General features: G+C 40.7%; 1 protein-coding gene across 2 annotated transcripts in view; it reads left to right on the top strand.

The window, feature by feature from the left end:
- tmie.L (transmembrane inner ear L homeolog) overlaps nucleotides 1–20,266 on the top strand; it is a 34,527-nt gene extending 14,261 nt beyond the window's left edge. For both annotated transcript variants that reach the window (XM_041565746.1, XM_018267031.2), the window contains 3 exons: nucleotides 13,154–13,271; nucleotides 17,535–17,684; nucleotides 19,297–20,266. In XM_041565746.1, coding sequence (XP_041421680.1) covers nucleotides 13,154–13,271; nucleotides 17,535–17,684; nucleotides 19,297–19,403 — 375 coding nt within the window. In that variant the 3' untranslated portion in view covers nucleotides 19,404–20,266. The remainder of the gene's footprint in view (nucleotides 1–13,153; nucleotides 13,272–17,534; nucleotides 17,685–19,296) is intronic.
- Nucleotides 20,267–24,735: the final 4,469 nt, after the last annotated feature.

Below are 24,735 nucleotides of genomic sequence, written 5' to 3'. Positions count from 1 at the left end.
TTTAGGGAGCGGTAAACCATTAATTTCATGAACAAGCAAATGTAGACCTCCCGGCACTCTAGGAAATCCACAAGGCCACAGATATAAAAGTTAAAAATGTAAATATAGACCTCTCCAGGCTCATGAGCCCATTACTAATTTAGGGGCCAATTCACTAACTTCGAGTGAAGGATTCGAAGGTAAAAAACTTTGAATTTTGAAGTTTTTTGGGGCTACTTCGACCATCGAATGGGCTACTTCGACCTTCGACTACGATTACGACTTCGAATCGAAGGATTCGTAGTAAAAATCGTTCGACTATTCGACCATTCGATAGTCGAAGTACTGTCTCTTTAAAAAAAACTTCGACCCCCTAGTTCGCCATCTAAAAACTACCGAAGTCAATGTTAGCCTATGGGGAAGGTCCCCATAGGCTTGGCTAACTTTTTTTGATCGAAGGATATTCCTTCGATCGTTGAATTAAAATCCTTCGAATCGTTCGATTCGAAGGATTTTATCGTTCGATCGAACGAATTATCCTTCGATCGTTCGATCGAATTATCTGCGCTAAATCCTTCGACTTCGATATTCGAAGTCGAAGGATTTTAATTCCTAGTCGAATATCGAGGGTTAATTAACCCTCGATATTCGACCCTTAGTGAATCAGCCCCTAAGTGCTTGCCGAGCATGAAACGCGTAGGGCCTGGAGTTTTTTTTTTTCCAAATAAAAGATGTTTTTACTTTTATATCTGTGGCCCTGTGGATTCCCTAGAGTCCCGGGAGGCCTACATTTGCTCGTTCTTGAAATTAACGATTCTAAACAAACCCTTTTCTCTTAGGTTAGGGGAAGATTTTGGGAACCCCCAAACAGCTATAATTTACAATATACTTTTCATTGGAAATTATTTACATGTACATAATTATAAAATTAATTTTTCATACTAAAAATTTTTTTCTTTTCAACAAAATTACAAACCAGCTCCCAAAAGGAGGTCATACACCCAAACCATAAATCCTTATCTGAATATTCAGTATTGGCGACAGGAAATATAATGACATAATACAGTATTGTGTTCCCATAACAGCACATTCTATACTGTCATTTCTTGGTATTGTGGCTAATGTGCACACGAGTCCCTGGAATTGGCTAAATTATGAAATCATGCAATATATCCTAAGGAATTGGAACTGAAAGCCATGTAATTCTGCTTTAACCTCATCAAACTGCAATAAAAGGAGAAGAGAGATTTTTTTTTTCAGTTTACCGGAATGATAAGAAACAGACTCGGGAAAACGCAATGAATCTGTGTTTATCTAGAAATGGAAAACTTAGACTTTAAGTGGATTTCAGATAACAGGAACTGCAAATAAAATTAAGTTTGTTTTTAGTTTAGGGAATGTGGGGCTTATTTACGAAAATGGTGTCATGTGAGAAGTGCAAAAAAACACTGCCAGTTACCATTTATATGATCACAGTGTAGCACTTGTTTTCCAGTAAGTTGGATGACAAAAGAAGTGAATAGTGTGTCGTAGTGTAAAACCCAGTAAGTGTGATTTTGGGGTTATTTATTTGTGGTTATTTGTGCCCTGGGTACCCCTGGAACTATAGCAGGGTGACTGTTACCCCAATGTTTATATATATCTGTAACCTTGTTATGAGCTAAGGGGGCCCAGCCTGAAGGTCAGTTAGGGGGAGATTTGGGGTGAGAGCTTATTTGTACCCTGGGTACCCCTAGAACTATAACAGGGTGACTTTTACCCCAATGTTTCTATATATCTGTAACCTTGTTATGAGCTAAGGGGGCCCAGTCTGAAGGTCAGTTAGGGGGAGATTTGGGGTGAGTGCTTATTTGTGCCCTGGGTACCCCTGGAACTATAGCAGGGTGACTGTTACCCCAATGTTTCTATATATCTGTAACCTTGTTATGAGCTAAGGGGGCCCAGTCTGAAGGTCAGTTAGGGGGAGATTTGGGGTGAGTGCTTATTTGTGCCCTGGGTACCCCTGGAACTATAGCAGGGTGACTGTTACCCCAATGTTTCTATATATCTGTAACCTTGTTATGAGCTAAGGGGGCCCAGCCTGAAGGTCAGTTAGGAGGAGATTTGGGGTGAGTGCTTATTTGTACCCTGGGTACCCCTGGAACTATAGCAGGGTGACTGTTACCCCAATGTTTCTATATATCTGTAACCTTGTTATGAGCTAAGGGGGCCCAGTCTGAAGGCCAGTTAGGGGGAGATTTGGGGTGAGTGATTATTTGTACCCTGGGTACCCCTGGAACTATAGCAGGGTGACTGTTACCCCAATGTTTCTATATATGTATAACCTTGTTATGAGCTAAGGGGGCCCAGTCTGAAGGCCAGTTAGGGGAGATTTGGGGTGAGTGATTATTTGTACCCTGGGTACCCCTGGAACTATAGCAGGGTGACGGTTACCCCAATGTTTCTATATTTCTGTAACCTTGTTATGAGCTAAGGGGGTCAGGTTTCTGGTATCAATGCCTATGATGAGGAAAGTGCCATTTACTGGCCCAGGGATAGTGTGACTATTTACTTTTCATAGTTACTGTAATGGGAATGAGCACAGTGCTCCACCTGTTACCAAAGGTGAATGCTGCTGGAGAGTCTGGAGCATCAGGCTCTAGTAATAAGATTTTGCCGTAGCGAAATTCAGGAAGCAGGGACTCTGTAAATGAAGTTTAGTTAGTGAAAGTTATAGCTCAGGGATGCAATAGTCAGGGTTCCTTAGCAAGAGCATCACTTGGCTCCACCAAGAATGGTAGACACAATGTAGCTAACCCAGGTGATACCTTGCCTAAGGTATAAAGACTCAGCTGAAAAGGGACTCTGGCTATATGGTTAAATTCCAGATTGATTATTACAGGAGGGATCCAGACCTTTAAAGGGAATTTCCCTAATGGTGACTTCAAGCTTCTGCAAGTTTCATCTCCTTATAAGAATTGGTGCCTCTATTTTGTGATTAACCACTTGAGTGCTATTCAATAATAATAAGCAAATCAAATTATACGTTGCATTCTGAATTCCTAGACAAATCAAGAATCCAAGAATTGTTCAATTGTCTATGTCATGTGAAGGTTCAGATTTGCTTTGGAATGAAACCAAAATGCAATTCTATATGTTCATATAAATGACCAGCAATACATTCTGCTACATCTCATAATAGACAGGACTCATTTATTTCCCATTAAAAGACCAATCCCCATGTTCTCATAGCGCTCCAGGTATTGGATCAGTGTAGAACGCTGGAGGAACAAAGCCATACTTTCTTCAAGCAACTCATGGAAGCCAACGAAAATAATGTAAGAGCAGCTTTCCAAGCGCAACTCTTTGGAGGCAGCCAAATAATAATACAAACAATATGTGATGCCATGCCCATGTGGCCACTTACTGTATTTCAGTTTCTAGACGTAAAGGTCAAGTTGCAGTCAAAAAATACGCCAGATTGACTTGGAATTCAAACGAAAACAAATTGAGCATGAAACGCAAATATTACGTCCATTTGGTTTTGGAACATTAATTAGCTGGGAACATGGGAACTGAAACAGTCATCGTTTTCAGAAAATCTGCCCCCTCCTTGGCCATATTAAGTCTTATTTTCATAACCCATCCCTATGGCACCTTGGATACTATACACTCTTGTTTGAGGCACATCCATCTCATGTGTCTAACTTTAACTGAACACATTCCTTCTATTGATGGTATACTCCCAACCCCAGACTTGTCTATTTATATATCATTTAATTTAAGCTTAGATGCTCTTCTAATTAATGCTGAATCTTCCAATGTCACTAAATATACTCATTTATCATATAATTGTTTGTCAAGGTGTTTACTTTTCCTTGCTAAGCATTATTACTTCATTATGAACTGCTTCTTTGTGAGATAAATGTTGCCAACAGGCAGAGAGACATTGGCTGCCAACTCAGAACTCATGAATTAGTCTTCTGGTCTTCTGGTCCATGCATATCCAAAACAGTGCAAAAGTGCAAGAGTGTAGCCCTTAGTGCTCAATGAAGTGGCACTTCTTCCTCTGGTCTGGCTGTGCTTTGTACCCTGTGCCTGGGCCAACCCTGTGCAAGGTGCCAGTCCTGTCCTTAACACTTCTATGGCCCCCATTTAAGTGACCATTGGATTGGAACTAGGATAAACCAGGGCGGACAGGTACCTTGAGCACATCTGGTTGAGGGAGGGAGTGATTCAATAACAACCAAAAACAATTTGTGCTAATATCTTGAAAGCTAGCAAAAATAAATGTTTGTCCATTGCAATGATTGATGTTAACCTAAGTCACATCCTGGCCTAGATTTATGAAGCCTGTGACCTGTAAGTGCCCCATGTAGGCGCAAAATGTGTCAGGCTTGATTTACACCATGTTAAAGGAAGTTTAGACCCTTTTAATAAAATAATGAACAGCATTGACTTTGGTCCAGTTTGTGTCAGGCTCCTGTACACAAGGATTGTTTGATGTTCTCCCTCAAGCTAAAGGTCTGGGACATGGGCATCTGGGCCCCCTGTGTTCAAGGGACCTGGTTCATTCCTACAAGCCTCTAGATTTATGTAGCCCATAAAAACTTTTGGTGTTCCTATTGGTGTTATTGAATACTGTTACTGCCCTCTAGTTATGGAGGAACATCCAATACATCACTCATTAAATAATCATAGATTAAGTCTGTTCATATCAGTATCCCATTTAACCTAGAACTAGCTATGATCATTGAATTAACAGCACCATGGTAGGTCCATTAGTGGGATAACCACTATATTTATAATATATTTGCAGTTATAAAGTCCTGTCCAGGGCACAGGAATTCCCCACCTACAGGTACAGTAGGAGCAATGGTTGAAGGCAATAAATGAATGTGTGATACACATTTGCTATAGTGGCAGGCCATGATATTATATTGAGGTTAAAAAGGAGCAAATCTATTTATCCATAGTTAACACTGGCTTAACAGGTCAAGTACCAGACAGTACGAGTCTCACAGGATCATCATTAGTTTTGTAAGGGCCCTGGAACATCATCTAACAGGTCAAGTACCAACTTGTGGGGCAGACAGTACAAGTCTCACAGGATCATAATTAGTTTTGCTGGGGCCCTGGGCTAAATGGACTTCGTAGGTCTTGATTAAACTACAACTTTTACGCACCACTGGCTGTTAAATGAACAACTAAAAACCACAGTTTGGGTGACATTGACTTCCTGCTGCCATCTTAACTTGGCATTCCCAGAAGTACTGCTTTTACCCACATGTGCTGTTCTGCAAAATCCAAAGTATAGAACCTAGGGCTGGGGGTCCCCAACCTTTTTAATCCATGGACAATATTCAGATGTAAAAAGAGTTGGGGAGCAACAAAAGCATGAAAAATATTTATGGGTGTTGCAAAATAAGGGCTGTAATTGGGCGTTTTGAGCTCTATGTGGACTGGAAGCCTTCAGGAGACTCTGTTTGGCAGTACACTGGGGTTTTATGCAACCAAAACTTGCCTCCAAGCCTGGAATTTAAAAATAAGCTCCTGCTTTCAGAGAACAACCAAGGGGTTGGTGAGCAACATGTTGCTCGCGAGCCACTGGTTAGGGATCTTTATCCTATGGTAATTACCCCTATTGACACAACCCAGAAATGCTCTGCCTGTCCCTTTTCTGATTACAGAGCCAGATTCTCACACTTTCTCTTGGAACAGCACCAGCCCCAGATTAATTAAATCCTACGAACTATAGAGAAAATGTAATTTATTGAGCCATCAGGAAGAGAGCCACAGCACCAAGTAACTTGATTATGTAGCTCGAGCTGAACAGAGGAACATACACACACCAGAACACTGTAATTATTATTAGCTTATGGGCCCCCTGGAAGAGCTGGAATTCCTAAGAACAAGGGAAAAGGGATTCCAATGGTGTCCAACTTTAAGGATATGGAGAATGGACCAAAGGGCAAATTATGCAAAAGGAGTTTGTGATTAAATAACCCAAAAAATGAGACTGGTGTGGCAGGCAGGATACTTGGACCCCTCTAAAGAAAACTGTGCATGTGTGATCCTGTCTCCTGGCCCCTGTATAGAGGAGGCCAAATAAGAACTGCAAGAGCAACATGACCAAATTCTTTGGTGGGGAAAAGCCTAAAATCAAACAAGAGCGTCTCCACTATCTCTTTCTCCAGAAACAACATATTATGCTTCTTGCTTATTTGATCTCCACCCAACCATCTTACATGGATGGAGCAAGCTTTCTTCTGGCATCACCATACACCATGGCACAAAAAGTCACAGCCTTAATTTTAATGATAAAAGCCATGATAATGGAGTGACTTAGTGAGTCAATGTCTAAAGGAGCCTTTCCATGGCCACCGAGCACCAACATTATTTCAAAATGATCACTTCCATTCCTTTTAAAGGGGTTGTATAGTGTCAAGAACAAGTATTTGCCATTCCATTTTTCACCTTTGAAGTAAGAAAGACCATTAAAATTTGCCTTTCACACCACTTTAAAAAAAATAACTAAACCCTAAAAACAAATATGGCTAGAAATGCCATATTCTATAGACTGAACTTACTGCACCAGCCTAAAGACTCAGCATCTCTACAACAGCAATGATTCAGGCCTTGACAGTTGCCACAGGATCTCCCCATCTTGGATTTTGTTAGGAATGTGTCAGGTTCTGCTGGGATTTGAGCCATGGACCTTTGGGTTTCTAACTCAATGCCTTAACCATTTGGCCAGGTGAGCAGCCTACAGGGTTGCTCACTATAGGTTACCTGGTCTCTGCAGCCCCATCAAAGCAACAGCCAGATTGGCTGCAGTCAGCCAATCAGGGCTGACTCTGCCTTATTTAAGGCCAGCCCTCCGAACACTCCTTGCCGGAGCATTATACGGCCATCCTAGTACTGTGGCAGTGCCCCTAGCTAGGTTGTTCCCACTCTAGCCCTTTTTCCCTTGATTCTGCCTTGTCCTTCCCTGCCTTGCCTGGCTTTACCTCAAATTGTACTTTCCCAGCCTTGACCTTGTCATTACCCCTGCCTTGTCTGTTCCTGATTTCTGCTTCCTGTTCTGCCTTGTACCTAACCCATCCTGCTCTCCAGTCCCCATCTGCTCTAGTCTCCTTCTGCTCCAGTCTCCTCTCGCTATCCTGTCCTCCCGCTATACTGTACTCCTGCTATCCTGTCCTCCAGATCTACACCCTCACCATCCTGTCTCATCCTTTCAGTCTGCCCCCCGATCTATGCCCTCACCATCCTATCCAGTCAGTTCCTGTCCTGACCTTCGTCCTATTCCCTCTTCACCTGTTCATCGCCCTCTTCATCCTGTCAAGTCCATTCCTGATCTTCGATCTCTCCGTCCTGCTCCACTCTGCACCTGTTCCAGTCTGACTCATCGCCCTCGTCGCCCCATTCCTGCCTTTCCTTGCCGTGTTCCCTTTGGCACAGACAGCCCCTGCCTCAAGGACTCGTCCTTCCCTCATCAGCCTCCACAGCGCCCCCCACCTAATACTTGACAGAATGTCAGTGGCACTGCAAATGCTCAGTGAGCTCTGGGCTGCTGTTGAGAAGCTAAGCTTAGGGGTTGTTGCAAATCATCAACATGGATTTTGATTTTCATAGAAGCTGAGGCTACCGGGCTGATTATTCAATTCCTAAGCAAAATGCACTGGATGCCATGTCATGAGAATATTAATTTATTACTAATTAGCCTTGTATTGGGCCTTTTATATATACAATATACTATGAGTTGGTCCCGTCCCGAAGCTCAGGTAAGTGACAGTAACTCAGAACAGGTGTAGTGAATCAGCAGAAAATAAGATTGGGAGCTACTGGGGCATCTCCAGTCTTCATTCTTTGTTAAGCTTTAGTTTCTCTTTCATGAAAATTCAAGGCAATTCTACCGTGAGCTTCCCCTTTAAGAGATCAAGAGTCTCTTTAAAATCACATTAATTAAAATATTTTTCTTTTTCCTCCAAAATGTCAATCCCAGAAATATGCAACTAGTAAAAGCGTCCACTGCCAGGTCGAACCGCAAGCCTCCGCACAACAGTACTTATGTGTCTCTGGCCGACCAGAGGCCGCGCTTCCAAACATGACGAACTTCTGAAATATGTTCCCTTGGCTGAGAAGCACAAAGAGCTGACTATGCCGTGAGCTGCTGCTCAGTATTCCCCAACTGGCTCCGAGGGCAGGGAATCCCTAGAGGTGGTTAGAGGGATTCTGCGGTAATAATCATAATTCCATGTATATTACATTGCATACAAGTTGAATTTAAGGGTGTAGATTCCATTTATTTGTTTGGTTTAAAAGTTCAAGTTTAATTTGTTCTCAGCCAGTTTCATAGGTGAATTAGACAAAGACCCTCCAGGCAGCAGTGCTGTCAACAAACCTTTTAGGAAAAAGATAATGGACCCTGCTCTGTCTTATGTGTGTTGCTCTGATTGAGAGGGTCTATTTAGATCAGTGGTCCCCATTCCCCAACCTTTTTATACCAGTGAGACACATTCAATTGTAAAAAGAGTTGGGGAGCAACACAAGCATAAAAAATGTTCCTGGGGTGCCAAATAAGGGATGTGATTGGCTATTTGGTAGCCTCTATGTGGATAATCTAAAGGAGACTCTGCTTGGCAGTAGCAAAACCTGCCTCCAATCAAGGGATTCAAAAATAAGCACCTACTTTGAGGCTTTGAGAGCAACATCCAAGGGGTTGGTGAGCAACATGTTACTTGCAAGCTACTGGTTAGGGATTGATGATCTAGATCTCGGTCAAGAAACAAAGTATGGCTGTAGGGTATCCAGGGAAGGATGAAGGCCCTAAGCAGTGCCCTGCCCCAAATCCATCCCTGCCCCACCCCTGATTTATCCCCATAGTCTATGCCACTGGGCCACCTGGAAACCATGGGCTGGCTTGCCTTATTGTTAACTTCTATTGAGAATATCAGATTAGTACCAGGAGATGCCAATGATGGATTAAGAGTATCTTGAACCATGGTCTGGTTTCATGAGTATGGCTCTTTCCTCTTGCCACCAGTGTTATTGGGCATGGTTATAGTTGGCCCTTAAAACATTCATTGAATTATATTTAGATAGAAGCTGGGAGTGTTCCCTCATCCAAGCCAAACTTTGAGATGCCTTACTGCCACCCTACCTTAAATGTAGGACAGCAACCTGGTCTTCTACCCTCTCCCATTTGCTCTCCTCCTTTCAACCCCTTTTCAGAATTCTAAATTTTATTGTCTTTGCAGATATTACACTTTGGCTCTGTCCTCTACATTACTCAGTACAGTTCAGTGTGAGACCTCTCTTATAATATGCTTCCTCTTTATGAAGGCAATTTTATTGGCAGACAAACACTAGAATATAGTGTAAGAGGTGGGAATGATATCACAGCAACATTTGGACTAGACCTTCAGGTTTAATAAGAAGGTATGATCCTTCAGTGGGCAGGGTTAGGATGGCTCCATTGGATGTCTTGGATCTGCTATTATGGAGGGTCAAATAGGTTCCTGCAAGTCATGTGACCCCCAGTGGACCACTCAGTAGGAGTGTGAAGAGTTGGGGTAAAATGCACACAAAAAGGGGGAGGGGATCCATGAACAAGAGGAATAAAGTGAGTAGAGCCTGGTTGGTTATCACATTGAGGTTGAAGGGTTCCTGCAGAGTGAAGTCCCCTCTGGACATTGCTGTTGTTGGAACATGTATCTTCTTGTTGTGCATTAAACAGGCAAGTTTGTCGTAACTCCAATGCTTCTACTCTTATACTCTATTGTATTTAGATTGTGTCCGACACCAATCCCTGCTCTACTGTATGCTGATAACTGGGGGTAAGAAGCCTCAGAAAACCATATGCTCCTATACAATATGTTACTGGGACAGAAATTCGCCAAGTGCCTGTTTTTTATGTTGTTTTTTTAATTGCCGGGTGGCAGTTTCTTCTGTCGGACGAGTAAATGAGATGCTGCCTCTTAAAAGAGCAACGTTGGTTTCTTCAAGGGAGTTTCTTGCTGTGTGAGATCCTGCTGTTGTAAGGGCAACATTAGGGAAATGCCCCCAGATGCTCAGCATGAAAAATCTGCTGCTGTGAGATGCCCAGTACTATGAGATACCCGGTGCTGTGAGATGCCCAGTACTATGAGCTACCCGGTGCTGTGAGATGCCCAGTACTATGAGATACCCGGTGCTGTGAGATGCCCAGTACTATGAGATACCCGGTGCTGTGAGATGCCCAGTACTATGAGATACCCGGTGCTGTGAGATGCCGGTGCTGTGAATTACCCAATACTGTGGGAAAATGGAGAAATATTCCCATAGATGATCCTGCCAATAGCTGAAAAATACACATATGTTTTAGATATGAATAATGGCAAATTGTCAATCTTTTAGGCTAAAAAAATAACAGATTCAGTAAACAGTGTGGTCTTGTTTCTCTTGTTTAGCAACAGAATGTTCTTGTTCTCTCGCACCACTAGGTGGCAGTGACACACAAGGATTCTGGCCATAGAAAATACACAATTGTAATTGTACCAGGGAAGAGAAGTGCTTGTCGCTGCGCAACTTTAACTACATTTTTATTGTCTGATATCTGATTCATTTACATTAGATCTGGTTTAATTAAAATCGTATTTTGCCTGTTATTTTCTTTTGTCTTTGACTTACAAGCCAATTCTTACACGACCCATACCTGAAAGTTCTCCAGAATTTATCTTTAATAGCTTTAAAAAAATTGTCTACTAATCATTATGAGTGTAACAGTTTCTATACAATAACAGTATCTTATAAGCACTGTGATTCTGTATACTATGTTCCCCTGTACCCCCCTTTTGTGATTAAAGGCTCAAAATTTTGAGTTTTGAGGTGAGTGCCTATTTGTGCCCTGGGTACCCCTGGAACTATAGCAGGGTGACTGTTACCCCAATGTTTCTATATATCTGTAACCTTGTTATGAGCTAAGGGGCCCAGTCTGAAGGTCAGTTAGGGGGAGATTTGGGGTGAGTGCTTATTTGTACCCTGGGTACCCCTGGAACTATAGCAGGGTGACTGTTACCCTAATGTTTCTATATATCTGTAACCTTGTTATGAGCTAAGGGGGCCCAGTCTGAAGGTCAGTTAGGGGGAGATTTGGGGTGAGTGTTTATTTGTACCCTGGGTACCCCTGGAACTATAGCAGGGTGACACCCCAATGTTTCTATATATCTGTAACCTTGTTATGAGCTAAGGGGGCCCAGCATGAAGGCCAGTTAGGGGGAGATTTGGGGTGAGTGCTTATTTGTACCCTGGGTACCCCTGGAACTATAGCAGGGTGACTGTTACCCCAATGTTTCTATATACAGTATCTGTAACCTTGTTATGAGTTAAGGGGGCCCAGTCTGAAGGTCAGTTAGGGGGAGATTTGGGGTGAGTGTTTATTTGTGCCCTGAGTACCCCTGGAACTATAGCAGGGTGACACCCCAATGTTTCTATATATCTGTAACCTTGTTATGAGCTAAGGGGGCCCAGTCTGAAGGCCAGTTAGGGGGAGATTTGGGGTGAGTGTTTATTTGTGCCCTGGGTACCCCTGGAACTATAGCAGGGTGACTGTCACCCCAATGTTTCTATATATCTGTAACCTTGTTATGAGCTAAGGGGGCCCAGTCTGAAGGCCAGTTAGGGGGAGATTTGGGGTGAGTGTTTATTTGTACCCTGGGTACCCCTGGAACTATAGCAGGGTGACTGTTACCCCAATGTTTCTATATATCTGTAACCTTGTTATGAGCTCAGGATGGGCCTTGACCAAATGATGGAGCAACCTATTGATGCTGGAATCCAAAAAATATGGAATCTGGATTCAGAAGCCCCTGAGCATTTAAAGGTCCCCTGGAAAATTTTATTGGAACAGCAAACACAGCAACATTTCCAATATAGACAATAAAATGCAGAAATATAATACAATAATTGGTAGGGAAGGAGGAAAAATGTTGCAGGTGATTGTCCCCAGTTGATTCAAAACATGTTCTTTTACAGAATGAATGAAATAGATGTTTATTTTTAGATAAAGTCAGAGACAGGGAGGGAATTCATTTTTTCCCCTTTGTTTTGATGGTTTAGAAGTAAAACATCCGTTGGGGAGCAGGTTGAGTGAAATGAAATTCCACATACAGATCGTTAAATCTTTTCATAAATTTCCAAAAATAAAACCGTCATAAAAAGAGAATTGAACTCCGAATCTGAACAATCAGTGACCCAACTCATTATACAGAGTAGTCCTCCCTTGTGTTGTTTAATAGGCTGCTCGCTGTGTGCCATGAGAAATGCCGCAATTTGTACAGGTATGGGACCTGTTATCCAGAATGCTCGGGACCTGGGGTTTTCTACTAGAAATTCATTTAAAAATTAAATAAACCCAATAGGCTGGTTTTGCTTCCAATAAGGATTAATTATATCTTAGTTGGGATCAAGTACAAGATACTGTTTTATTATTACACAGAAAAGGGAAATAATTTTTAAAAATTTGGATTATTTGGATAAAATGGAGTCTATGGGAGCCATTCTGTAATTCGGAGCTTTCTGGATATCGGGTTTCCGGATAAGGGATCCTATACCTGTACTATTATTGCCTAAAGGAAATGTAAACTTTTACTCCAAAGCACTTTTACAATTGACAGTGTTTCTTTAAATCTTTTTCAAGATGTTAGCAGTTTTACACTACTGATATAATGAATGTGCCACTTGCTGGACGGTAGAAAATGAAGTCAGTGAGAAGAGGAACGTTTTGGGATGTTACTCTGTTTAGAACAGACCAAAGAAATATCAGATGACTCTTCCCTGCTCACTAACTTCATTTTCTAGAATTTAACTTTTTTTGCAGTGTGAAATGTAGATCAATTTACAAAGTTGAAGGCAGTGTGCAAAGTGTAAAAAAAAACAGATGGGGTGGGTGGGGGTTGCAATGATAAGGGACAATTTATCCAGCGTCACCTAATTTGTAGAGCAGGTTAGTATCAGAACCATCAAGCATCAGAAATTAGTGATGACTCCAACGCGTTTCGCACATTTTTAATGCACATCAGTAGATAAAGAGGTTATAAATCAATATAAAGATGCTGCAAAATTAAAATGTAATTCTAACCAACTTTCCGCTGTTAATTGATTTTTTTCTCAAAGCTACAAAAATGAACACCTCCCCTCACTTCATTACTTTCAGGCACCTACAGACCCGCCGAAGCAGAAGCCGGATCCAGTAACATCAGAGACTGTCGTCTTCTGGGGCCTTCGACTTTGGCAAGTTATTGGCGTTTTCGCCATTTTTGTGTTGGGAGTCAGTAAGTTTCCTTTTTTCTTTGCTTTTATGACTTAGCGTTCTCTTTATGCATTCATATTTTTAAACCAACACAAACGATGTAAACGTTAATATTTATGAGTGGGTTCTGTGATCTGCCACTAGGTGGCGAGTATGAAATGAGAATGCAGGTAAGAGAAGCCCTCATTCCCAGGGTCCCTTTTACCAACTTCCATAATGCATTTGTCCCGGGGCACAGCAAGAGCCAGAATATTTCATAAAATTTTATTTTTTTATTATAAGGAGGATGACTTACTCACCCATCATCATTCACTCCTTGTAAAATGCTCGCTGTGTCTGGTTGACTGGTAGGTGCTACATTGGCTCTGAATAATCTGCTTGATTTTCCCCTGTGAGTTAAAACTCGTTGCTCTTCAAAGCAACTCCTCAAATCAACGCAATGTTTGCTGTGTCCTCTTCCAGGCTTCCGCAGAATGTGGCAGTCAGGGGCGGGGCTTCCTTTTCCTCGCCACTTCCATGGCTAGGGGGGTGATGGTGAGAAGTTGATCTGAAGGGGGAGGGAGCGCCAGCCAGCCACACGGCAAAAAACGGCAAAACAAATTGTAAAAAAAACCAGTCAGTGGAGGAGAAAAATTCTGGGAGGGCCACAGCGGGTGCCAAGGGGGAGCGGACCCTGGTGCAATTGCACTGCCTGCTCCCCCAGTAGTTACGCCACTGTTGGGGCCCTTCAGGGCTGTGACACCAAGGGCCCTACTTGCAACCAACAAAAGCCATACTCTAGAGACCCACCCCCTTGTGTGAATGTGCTGCGTGTTGTCCCAAACTACGTATTGCCTTCCTTCTCCTTAACTTAATTCTGGAAGCCAATCTGGGGAGCTGGCCTGGGCCATGATATATAGATGACAGATATATAGATGGGCCCATGAGGGCCAGGGTTTATCGAGTTATTTCCATTGGTCCATTCCATCCATGGCCTCTGGCTCCCCAGAATGAAGTCCAAAGAGATTGAAGTGGAGCTCCACTTTCTTTTTATAGACTAGAACATCCATTTCTTCTCTTGGCCAGCAGTGATCTCTTAGTTCACATAGAGCACGAGTACAGTACCAAGGAACCCCCCATAGTAGGGGCAATGGACCATTTCTTTTTCCTACAATTAAAAAAGTGTACATTGGTGGCTTAAAACTGCATATAATTCACAGATATGGAATCAAAAGAAGGATAGCCATCTATCATTTTAAAAACATTATATTTAATGTTGAATTCATTAATTAATCCGGATGACTCCACTATAAGCAGCAAGTTTATTATTGTGTCAGTCAATTCTTTCTGCTCCCTCTGGGCCTTGTACCAAACCTTATGAAGATAAATAGGTGAGTTCCAAGTCCCCCTCCAAAAAATGACAACTTTTTCTGATGACATCGCATTGGTGAGTCAGATTCCTTATCATAATCTACAAGGGTTTTCATACTCCACAATAATCTCTTATCTGATTGGGAGATATGATCAGTCAAATTAGAAAGAGAACTTGTGTCTTTGTCCGACATCAGGTCCCCACCATATGCAATAAATATACTTTCTAAATGCAAGTATCTTATCATGTATGTTAATTGTGGTTTAAACTCCTGTTGCATTACCTGGTTCACAAACTCCAAGTGGGAATGACCAAAATAAACCTCTAGACATTAAGAGCATTACAAGGTCCACCTGTGTTGAAGACGTAGCTAATGGTGGCACCGCCATATAGGACTCAAAGTGTAAATATTACCATGATCAACATCCAAGGGCAACAGGGACAACCACAACAGGTGTAGGAGCACCTCAACATGATAGTGAGAATGCATCACATTTTAAAAAATTTGATAACATTTTTCCCAACTTCATCTATTTGTAAAACATCATCCTTGATGGAATTGTTCAATTTGTTTGCAGTTCAAATCAACTACTGTTACATTACGTCTTCATCCAGCTTAGACCTGGTAACATCTTTCCTTGGGGAGGATCACATTTTCCCATTTGTAAAAGTGAGAGGAGTCAGCAATATATTGATACTAGCCAAAATATGATGAATGTGGTGGAAATACCATTGCGATCATGAGGATTTATAATAAAATGTTAACATTTTGATAACATTGATTTGCCTCCCCCCCATCCATAGTGGTCATTTTTCAATCAACACAACTGTTCTATTGTTAGTGGTTTATGAGATCAACCACTCTCTTTTGGCATAGTTGGTTAATCTTAGAGCTGACTCTTTGACTTTCATCGAATACTAAAAAGTCCAATATCTCAAAAACCACTAAAATAGAAACATTATTTTATTAGAGATGGATGTAAACATCATTTTGGCTACAGAAATCCAGAATCATTTTCAACAATCTTCAGGCATGGCCAGACCAAAAAAACTGGTCAACAAAGAGTTCCTTTACCTCTTCTCCAGCTGAGGTTCTCCTGTTGGTGATCCACAGCTTGTGTGGCACTGAGCTCCTTACTGGCTCCAGGGGTTTTCTTCAGAGTTTGTCCTTTCTGTACACTTCTCATCTGTCCTTTAGTTTGGTCAAAGTGGTCTTCATGGGCTTTCTACCACCAGCCATTGTTTCCAGTGCTCCTTCAAGGATTTTATTCCTTTGTTATAGGTGCTTAGTGGTTCTCCTAGCAATCAAATCAATCTGAGAATGAAATGGATGATTAGTTGATCTGTACTGCATTCTTTTTTATTTTTCCCAAATATAATCCTGAAAGACTTTTGAGCTCCAGCAGATCTGTGCCCCTTATATGAGGCCAAGAATCACATGAAGCTGAAGAGAGAGGAGCAACGTTCCATCCAGTACAAACATCTCTCCCGATTCTCATTCATCAAGCAATGCATTGTGCTATTTGAATACATTCCTTATAAACCAGCTCTCCAAGATAATCCAGTTGGGTTTAGGGACTATTTTCAGTACTTATCCATGTTTATGGCTGATGTGCCAGTGAGTTATATTAATGAGGCCAAGGGCAATAAGAAAGTATTATGTGTTATTACCAGCGGACCGTAGACTTCAGTGTTTGGTTGGAAAGATGTTCCTTCAACTTGCTGGTAAATTATTTGTTTGATATTAATTTGAAATGAATTGAGTCTATGGCACTGTTATTTATCCAGATCCATTAGAATAATTTGTCTGATTGTGGATGAAAAGAAAATGCTTGAGGCACATTCATCATTAACTAATTGTCCTGATCTCATATGACTATAAAACACAATCAAGGCTGCATTGGATGTTAAATAAATTCATAACTTGTTATTTTTAATTCAAATGTATGAGATGTTAAAGGGTTTTAAAAAGGGCTCCTTACAACTTTTCTGCTTTAAACATTTGAGTTAACTGGACTTCTGATTGGTGCACTGGGAAGGTGTCACGTTGGTGCACAAGTTTATTCGTGAATAGCACTGAAGTTTAGAAACTGTTGCTTGTGTTTGTAAATGAGCCTTAATGTACTGAGCACTTTTGCTTTCTATACTTATTGTAGGTCCCATAAAAAACACCCGTTAGATGAACCCGTTAAATTATCTCCAACAATTCTTAAGCTTAAATAGGGATAAATTATTGGGCCAAAATAGGGGTCATTTATTAAGTGCTAGGCAGGGCGCCTAGTAAAAAGTGTTTTGCCCCATATCTTGAAAATTTGCTGCAGGTAAAATGCATTACAAATGCCTGCTTCCCTCCCCAGTAAATAATACACCTCCTTTTCATAAGGCAACCCTGTATTCATAAAGGGAAGTCACACACACTGTCCCACTCTTGTCCCCTACCTTTTCTCAGATGAACCAGATAGAGGGTGCCCTGTACTTTCCACCTGCCCTATGGCCTTCAAATGGTGCAAAGCTCAGCTGAACACAATCTATATTCTTTTAGAATGATCACTAGTTGCAAGCATGTGCAGTCATTACAGCTCTAGAGCTTGAGTCCAAAATCCATAATGTGTTACTGAAATTATGTAGATGCCAATTATTATCCAATAAACAGCAGATGAAGTTTATTTTGTCTGGGCACTCCCATTAAATGCCTGCCTCCATTCTGTGCCAATCCATGACTTGTAAAGGAACTCTGGAGCTTCATCCAAACGTTGGGTAGAGATCTGGTGATGCCTACTCTGAGGGTAAGAAGTCCCCTCCAGATATGCCAGGGTGATTCTGTAAAGGTCTGTCCAAATATGATATATAGATGATAGATAGATAAATAGATAGATAGATACTCTAAACAAATAAATGTAATCATATTTTGCTCTCTTTCTGTTTTCCACAAAGTCATCACCTTGTGCTGTATATTCAAGTGCCGTATCCCCAGAACCAAGAAGGAGATCGAGGCACGATATGCTCAGCGGCAGGCGGGCAAGGACTATGCAGACAAACTGGAGACAGTTCCACCACTGAACGAGCTGACGGAAATTCCTGGAGGTAACACCTGATGGACTTCATACGCCCGTTCGGCCCTTTTCTAGATTAAGATTTGCAAAATCATCAAAATTGTGGATTTTGCAAATCAGAATGTGCCTCTGGTTTAGTCTGAAACATGCACAACAGAGACGAAAATGGGATTCATTTGTAAATGTCAAAAACAGATAGAATACTCCAGGCAGTTTAACCTGTGGTGTAACAAGAAAACGAGCTGGATATCTATGACCAACATAAACATGCCTGTAACAATAGTGTTTAAAAGACATGTATGCCATGTTGTTTTCCTAAATGCAGCCATAGCTTTGTAGGTGTAGTTGGTTCTGTTGGTACAGAGCAGCCATTTTTATCCTTAGAGTAGAGAATATAAATGAAAAGTTAAAAATAAAAATATGTAGAAAAAACAGCTCCACATACACATGGGCCTCAGCAGAGCTAGATCAATTATAAACGATTGTTAATGTCTTTTTGTGGGTTCTCATATGGCTGTGGGAAAGTCATTTATGATGCAAGAAAAAAATATGGATCAAACTCTCTGATTGGTTGTTATGGGTAATTACAATGGGACACATATGGGCAGTGGTAGTGCAATAAATGAGGCCCACTTTGTGTCTACATCCCAACCACAATAAAAAGACATGACCAGGGCAGTGTCAGAACATCCAACTGGACACACGCCAAGCTATGAAGGTAGGAGAAGGCTACAGAACCATAGTTAAAGAATAAACACACAAATAAATATGGAGTTGAAGATGTTAGTTGACCTAATGAGGAAAGATATGGGACTGTTTTATCTTAGATGAAATTGCCAAGGAATTTTTAATCCAGTAGGCCAATACCTCTCCTTGCCTGCCTCTTGTGGTTCTTCTGCTCCTTCCTTACCAGCATTCTGCTCCATGTTTCATCACTTAAGTATGTGACAGCCAATTGCTTCCTCCTTGATCATAGTGCACCCTCAACCCTATCTTTTAATCCACTGGAACATGACCTGTTCAGGTCTTTTGAAGGCAACTTCTACAAATCCCCAATAATTCAATTACATAAAGAAAACATGTTAAAGGACAAGGTAAGGTAGAATTACCTAGAGGTGTTTAGTTGTTAGGTACCCCCCATTATATGATTTCTCCACACCCAATTGTCCATCTCCATCCAAAAAAAACATTGGTCAGATGTACTTTTCTTCTTAGTGCTGCTCTATCATACTCTTTCAGTGCTCTGCTCTAGGCATGGGGATAAAGAAATTATTTGGGGAGAATGCAGAGGATACTAGATGACCAGAAGTGTATGCAGGAGCAATACTAAAAAGAACTTCTGAAGTAAGTGACTAAAATCATGGGGATGGGGGGCACCCAGAGATTCTACATACCCTTTTCCTCTAAACATCAAAAGAATGATTAAGCTCTAATCAATGACTGTTTTACAACAATCCCTGAAGCTGTTTGTATAATTTTTTCCCTTGTACAAATTGACTCTCTTTGCCACTCTTAATTTATTTAGAGGGTCCAAATGATGAGTGCTACGTTGACTATTGTATGTTGGAAACAATTTTGCTTTTTGTCTGCTCTACCTTCCTATTAACTCCTTCCGCTCTTCCTTTCTTGCTTTCTGTCTATAGGGTCTTCTGACAGTCTTCAAACTCTCTCTGGTCAAGTCCAGTCTAGATCCCACAGGTCTTTACCTGTTCTCAAAGAAGAAGATGAAATGACTCTTCAAGGGAACTAGAGACTTGCTCTATCTCACTCTTACTCTTTCTCACACTCTAGAAGAATCTTCTTTTCTTGGGCTCAGATTTTAATTTGATGTTTCCAGATATTTATCGCACGTCCTTAAGTAAAAGACTATGGACTGAATGCGTGGTTGTTGAGGATCTCTACTAATAGGCGTAATAAAAAAAAAAGCAACATCAAGGTAGAGCCTCGAGCAAAAATGAGAGATGCTGAGTTTGTTTCCTTTAAGAATATGTGCCACCATCATACAAACTACTTTAATATGCCTAAAGGGAGGAAATTGATTCTTATTGACTCCAATTATGGAATTTAGAGCTTAATAGCTTGAAAGAACCATGCCCAGTTTCTTCTTATTAACTGCAAGTTTGCAGAATATTATACTAACTGGTAAATTTTAAATTGGCAACCATTAAACCAACAATAAAAGACACAGAAAAGTTTAAGATGGCAAACAAGCACTCCCGTTTTTTGGCATGGTAGATATATGGTACTCACAGCGCCCATTTCATTGTGGAAGGGTGTGGTTATGTTTACCAGTAGAATTAACTCGCTCCATCTGTAGCTGTTCTACAATTTGTTATGGGGGGTTACTAATAAATCCATTTAAAAGTCATTAGGAGACAATTTTTATAGACAGTGAAAACTTAGTATTCGGTAAGTGTAAGTTTTTTAAATTCAGCTAAAATTGGTTTGAAACATCACAAAATTATTGGATCCAACCGCGGAAAGCTCACAAATCTCTAAACACAATGAATTGATTTTTACACAGTGTAATACATTTTGATAACAGCATTGAATGCGAGTGCAACGAATTGAAATGAAATAAATCCATAAATAAACCCAGACTTTCCCCATTCACCATAATTGACTCTAATTTTGGGTTGCAGCATGCAAGTGCCAAGTGGAACTTATCTTGAATCCATTTTAACTTTTCAGATTTATCGCCCTAACTGTAAAATTATGCAAGTTAAAAGAACGGCGCTGCAATTAAACCACCTCTTATAAATCAGCCGGAACACACGCAGAGCATTCCCCTACTAATGCACTGGATCTTTAATTTCTGACTGTAGGAATCTTTTAATTGGGTTGAGGATATCACTTTTTGGAACGGAACAAAAACAAAGTATATCCTGGAGAATTAAATTCACAAAATAACTTTCTTGCTGATGTAAAGCATAGAAATATTTCTAGTTACCCTTAGCAACCAATATGGAATTTGCTGTAAACATTCTAATGGCATCAAGCCATGAAAAAGAATTGTTGATTGGTTGTTAATAGACTGGGGAAGAATTCTTGTAAATTTCTTTAAATTACTGTTGTTTATAATTTCTGCAGTTCTAGTGTTAGACCGGGGCACCTGATCCCACCAGAGAACCATACCTCAGGGAGCCCCTTTAAGATGGCATCTATTAGTTTGGGCTGATTGTGCCAGAACTGCATATTGGGCTTCTAACTTCTTGACCTTTGCAGCCAAGGGTGGAGGAAGAGGTTCACTCAGCTTGAATTGATCCTATTGGGTGTCTACTTGCAAGAATTGAAGTATTCAAGAGAGTGGGGCAAAAGATGAGTGCTGGTGCATGCACATGCAGGAGCATATCAGGAGCATATTTAGGTAGCATAAATGCAGATTATCAAAGTATTGATTAGATTTTAATTGCCAGTAGAAAGTTTAGGTCAGAATTAGCAAAACTAAGGAAAGGAGGTGGATGAATGTTAGTATAAGAAAGAGGAAGGTATAAAGGAGGAAAAAAGAGCAAAACACAACAAAGCATCAAAAAGGGTCCTGAGCCCTAAAGAGGTGGGGTTGTATTGGGGGCAGTGAGGTTTGTTGAGGGTCAAAAGAAAAAAAATGAAAAGTTAGAAGCGGCATTTAGAATTAATGGAAAACAGATGAGGAAGGGGTTTCAAGTTTCTAAAGGGCTAGGGAGGTTTCAGATATTTGAACCGTGGCCTTGATCATTGCATTTGCCCGTTGAATAATTGGAGGCTTTTTCATCTTGCTAATGTGACTAGCTTCTGATTTAAAGAAGTTTCTGGTATTTACTTATTTAGGGCCTACATAAGCCTGCCTCATGCCACTACTTATTACTTGGCCATTAAGCTCTCCTGCTTTGATCCAGCCTGCTGATATCACCCGATGTTCCTCTACTCCTTCCTTCCGAGGCCCTGCTTCTGTTTCTACACTGTCCCTGCCTGTCCATTGTCTGACCACTGGCCTTTGTAATGGACTCTGCCTCTGCCTGATGATTGTCCTGACCCTTGGGCTTTGAACTCAACTCATCTACCTTCTACCATTTAAACAGACAGCTCTTGGTCCTAGTTACCCAGATTATGAACTTCAGCTCAGATATAGATTTTTTGCTTGGAGAAAGGGCAAATTATTTTTGAAAAGCACAATAAATTTAGACTTGGAACCATGTAGAGCCTATGCTTCTGAGTAAACCAAAAGTATCTAGGGGCTGGTTTATACAGTATTTTGGGTATATATATATATATATATATATATATATATATATATATATATATATATATATATTTATATGAGATGGCTAAATCTTTCACTGGTTACTGGTGAAGTGAAGATTTTAAGGTGGAAATGGTGCAGGAGTGTCCACTCTTCTGTTGTCATTTTCTCTCATATGTTTACTTTTTAAGAACTTTGAAGAAAGGTGATTTGGAGGGAGTTGCTGTACCCAGTGACCAGTCCCTTAAATTGTTAGTCTTTAAGGACTATTTGTCAGTGATTATTTCTAGGCCGGAAGAGATGTGGGTGATTAGTGAATGCATTGAAAGCTATTCAAGGGCTTCAGTCTCTTCTGTAAACAATGAAAATTTTGAAGCTTTTTGGGGTCTTTGAGATGGGGCCACAATTTAAAATCCAAGAATTCCTGGTAGCCCTTATGCTGGTGAAGATCCTAAATGTCATATTTTGGAAGGGAGAGGCTAAATCTTATCCAGGTCCCTGGTGGTGGTGGTACCTTCAGGGTTCCTAAGCTTCAATAGGCAGAGATGGACCCCATTCATTAGTATGGACATATTAGAGATTAAGTGAAAGTGCAGGAACATGTTTGGACATGAGCACAACTCCAGCTTGTGGATGAGTTCATAAATAGTGTTTCTACATTATGGGGCTGATTTACTATTATTGATGCCCCAATGCTGTTACCCAATTTTTAAGCAAAAGCCCATATTTGATGTGTCCTTACAAGTAACTGCACTAGTAATAATTAACCAATGTTAGATACTTAGCCACATCTTGAACAAACCGCTATATCATTACTGTATTATTATTATTTACTTTGCATTGTCGCTGTTAAAGGATCAACACTTCAGCGTGAATGTGATAATCACCTCCCTTATATTCATTTACATTGCTGCTTAATTACGCCTGCGGTTCTTCTGCATCTTGAGCTGCTCATTAAAATGCTCCGTTCCATGTAAATCTTTAAGTTATTCAGTAATTAGGGGAAAATGTTATTATGCATAATGTTAATGAACTGCAGAACGTTCCAAGAGGGGGGAGTCTATATTATTCCATGATTATTATTAATATGCGTTAAGCATCCCACAGTGACTTTTGGCTGCTCCATATGAATATGTAATTCTTCCATCTCTTCCATGTTCCCATGAACAAGCGACTCTCTCGGCATAATTACAGAGACACAAATATTGAATGATTCGGAAGAACAATTTGGACGTGTTTAATTAGTTTCTTTTCTGCATTATTTTGGCTTCTGACTTGTTAAGAACTATATTTCCTAAATGGGCCATCAAGTCATAAGTATCATACTCCGGGAGTTACATTTCTAGAATGAATAGCCCCTTAGTAAAGATTTTGGGGTCTCATCTACTGGAGCTCAGCAGCGTCATACTTCAATCTATCTAGATATTAATGGCAGAACTGGCTCTGATAACAATCATTTACTGGTTTGCTCTTTGGAAGCCAACATAGAATTAGTTGTTTTGTGTAACAAGACGTGGGTCAAAGAACTATTTTGCTCAGGACTTCAACCATTCATGATGTGTTGGAAGGTTGGTACTAGTGATGTGCAGGTTGACCCAAAACCCTCAGTAACCCATGGGTTGATCACTTTTTTGGGTATGTTGAGGTTGAAATTTGGCCAAGACTTAAAGAGATACTGACACCAGACATTAAAACATGTTTACATCTATCATAGTATTGGCTTGGTTTACTACTTCTAATTTTGCCATAAAGTATTTGTCCAATGCTTTTACATTTCCCATCTGACTCCCCATGCTCGTCTATGAGGGGGCTGCCATATTTGTGCAGCAGGAGTCCGTTAGCATTAGAAAGAGAAGAGACAGTCAGGTTGACAAAACAGTCAGGTTGAGGAACATCAACTAAAACTTATTTACAAAAAACAGACCTCTCAGCAAAAAACATCAGCTTGACCTATAGGCAACTTTTAATGTACATTCATTTTTTAAAAAGTATTTTTTTTTAGTGTCAGTATCACTTTAAGAGTTAGGGATGGGTGTTTGTCAAAGTGTGGAAGTAAACTCCTCCACAGCTCTTGAATATTTCCTTTCTTGGAACGAGAGGCGCGCACAGAAGTAGCACACAGAGCAAAATGACGTGGATACTAGTTGGGTGCAGGTCCAGCATTTTGTAGGTTAGGTTTGGATGCAGGTTAAAGTTTTGCCGGTTAGGGTTCGTGTGCCGGTTGAGTTTTTCTTGACCGCACATGGAACCATTCCAATGAACCGAACATCATAGAAGTCAAATGACTAAAAACATGGTTGAACTACAGGATATTAGCCATGAGCTATGAGCAGTGTCTTAACTTGCCAGCACCAGACGCCCCAGCAAAAAAATCTTCGAAGATTTCCACCCCACCGACAAACCTTCCTGCTGCCTACCTAAAGCTCTACTGCCTAACCAACAGTCTTTTAGAATAATCTGCCATGCACAACTCGACTTTTCACTTTTGATTGATGGCTACAACCCTGTTGGTATGCAGTAATAGGGAGCAGACCATGCAACTATAGCAATACACATATACTTTAAAAAGGGTCATTTTGATGAGGTTATGGGGCCCCGTAACTTCCAGTTACTGACCAATATGTATATAAGGCAATGCCTATACTCAGAACAATACTACAGGCTGAAATCACACATTTCTCTCTCGTAAAAGTCTCATTTATTAGAAAGAAATCTCAAACATCTCAGTCTAAGCTCTCTGGGTCTTCTGTTTGGTTCCTCTCCATGTCTTCTCTAAAAAGCCACGTTCTACTTTCTCTTTCACTGTTGGGATTGGAAAACAACTAGCAAGGCTGTTTGCAAGCTTCAATTTATGCCTTTATTT

The sequence above is a fragment of the Xenopus laevis genome, chromosome 6L (genome assembly GCF_017654675.1).
Source record: "Xenopus laevis strain J_2021 chromosome 6L, Xenopus_laevis_v10.1, whole genome shotgun sequence".
Lineage (NCBI taxonomy): Eukaryota > Metazoa > Chordata > Amphibia > Anura > Pipidae > Xenopus > Xenopus laevis.
The sequence above is the reverse complement of the archived record's forward strand: the minus strand, read 5'-3'. Positions and strand labels throughout refer to the sequence as shown.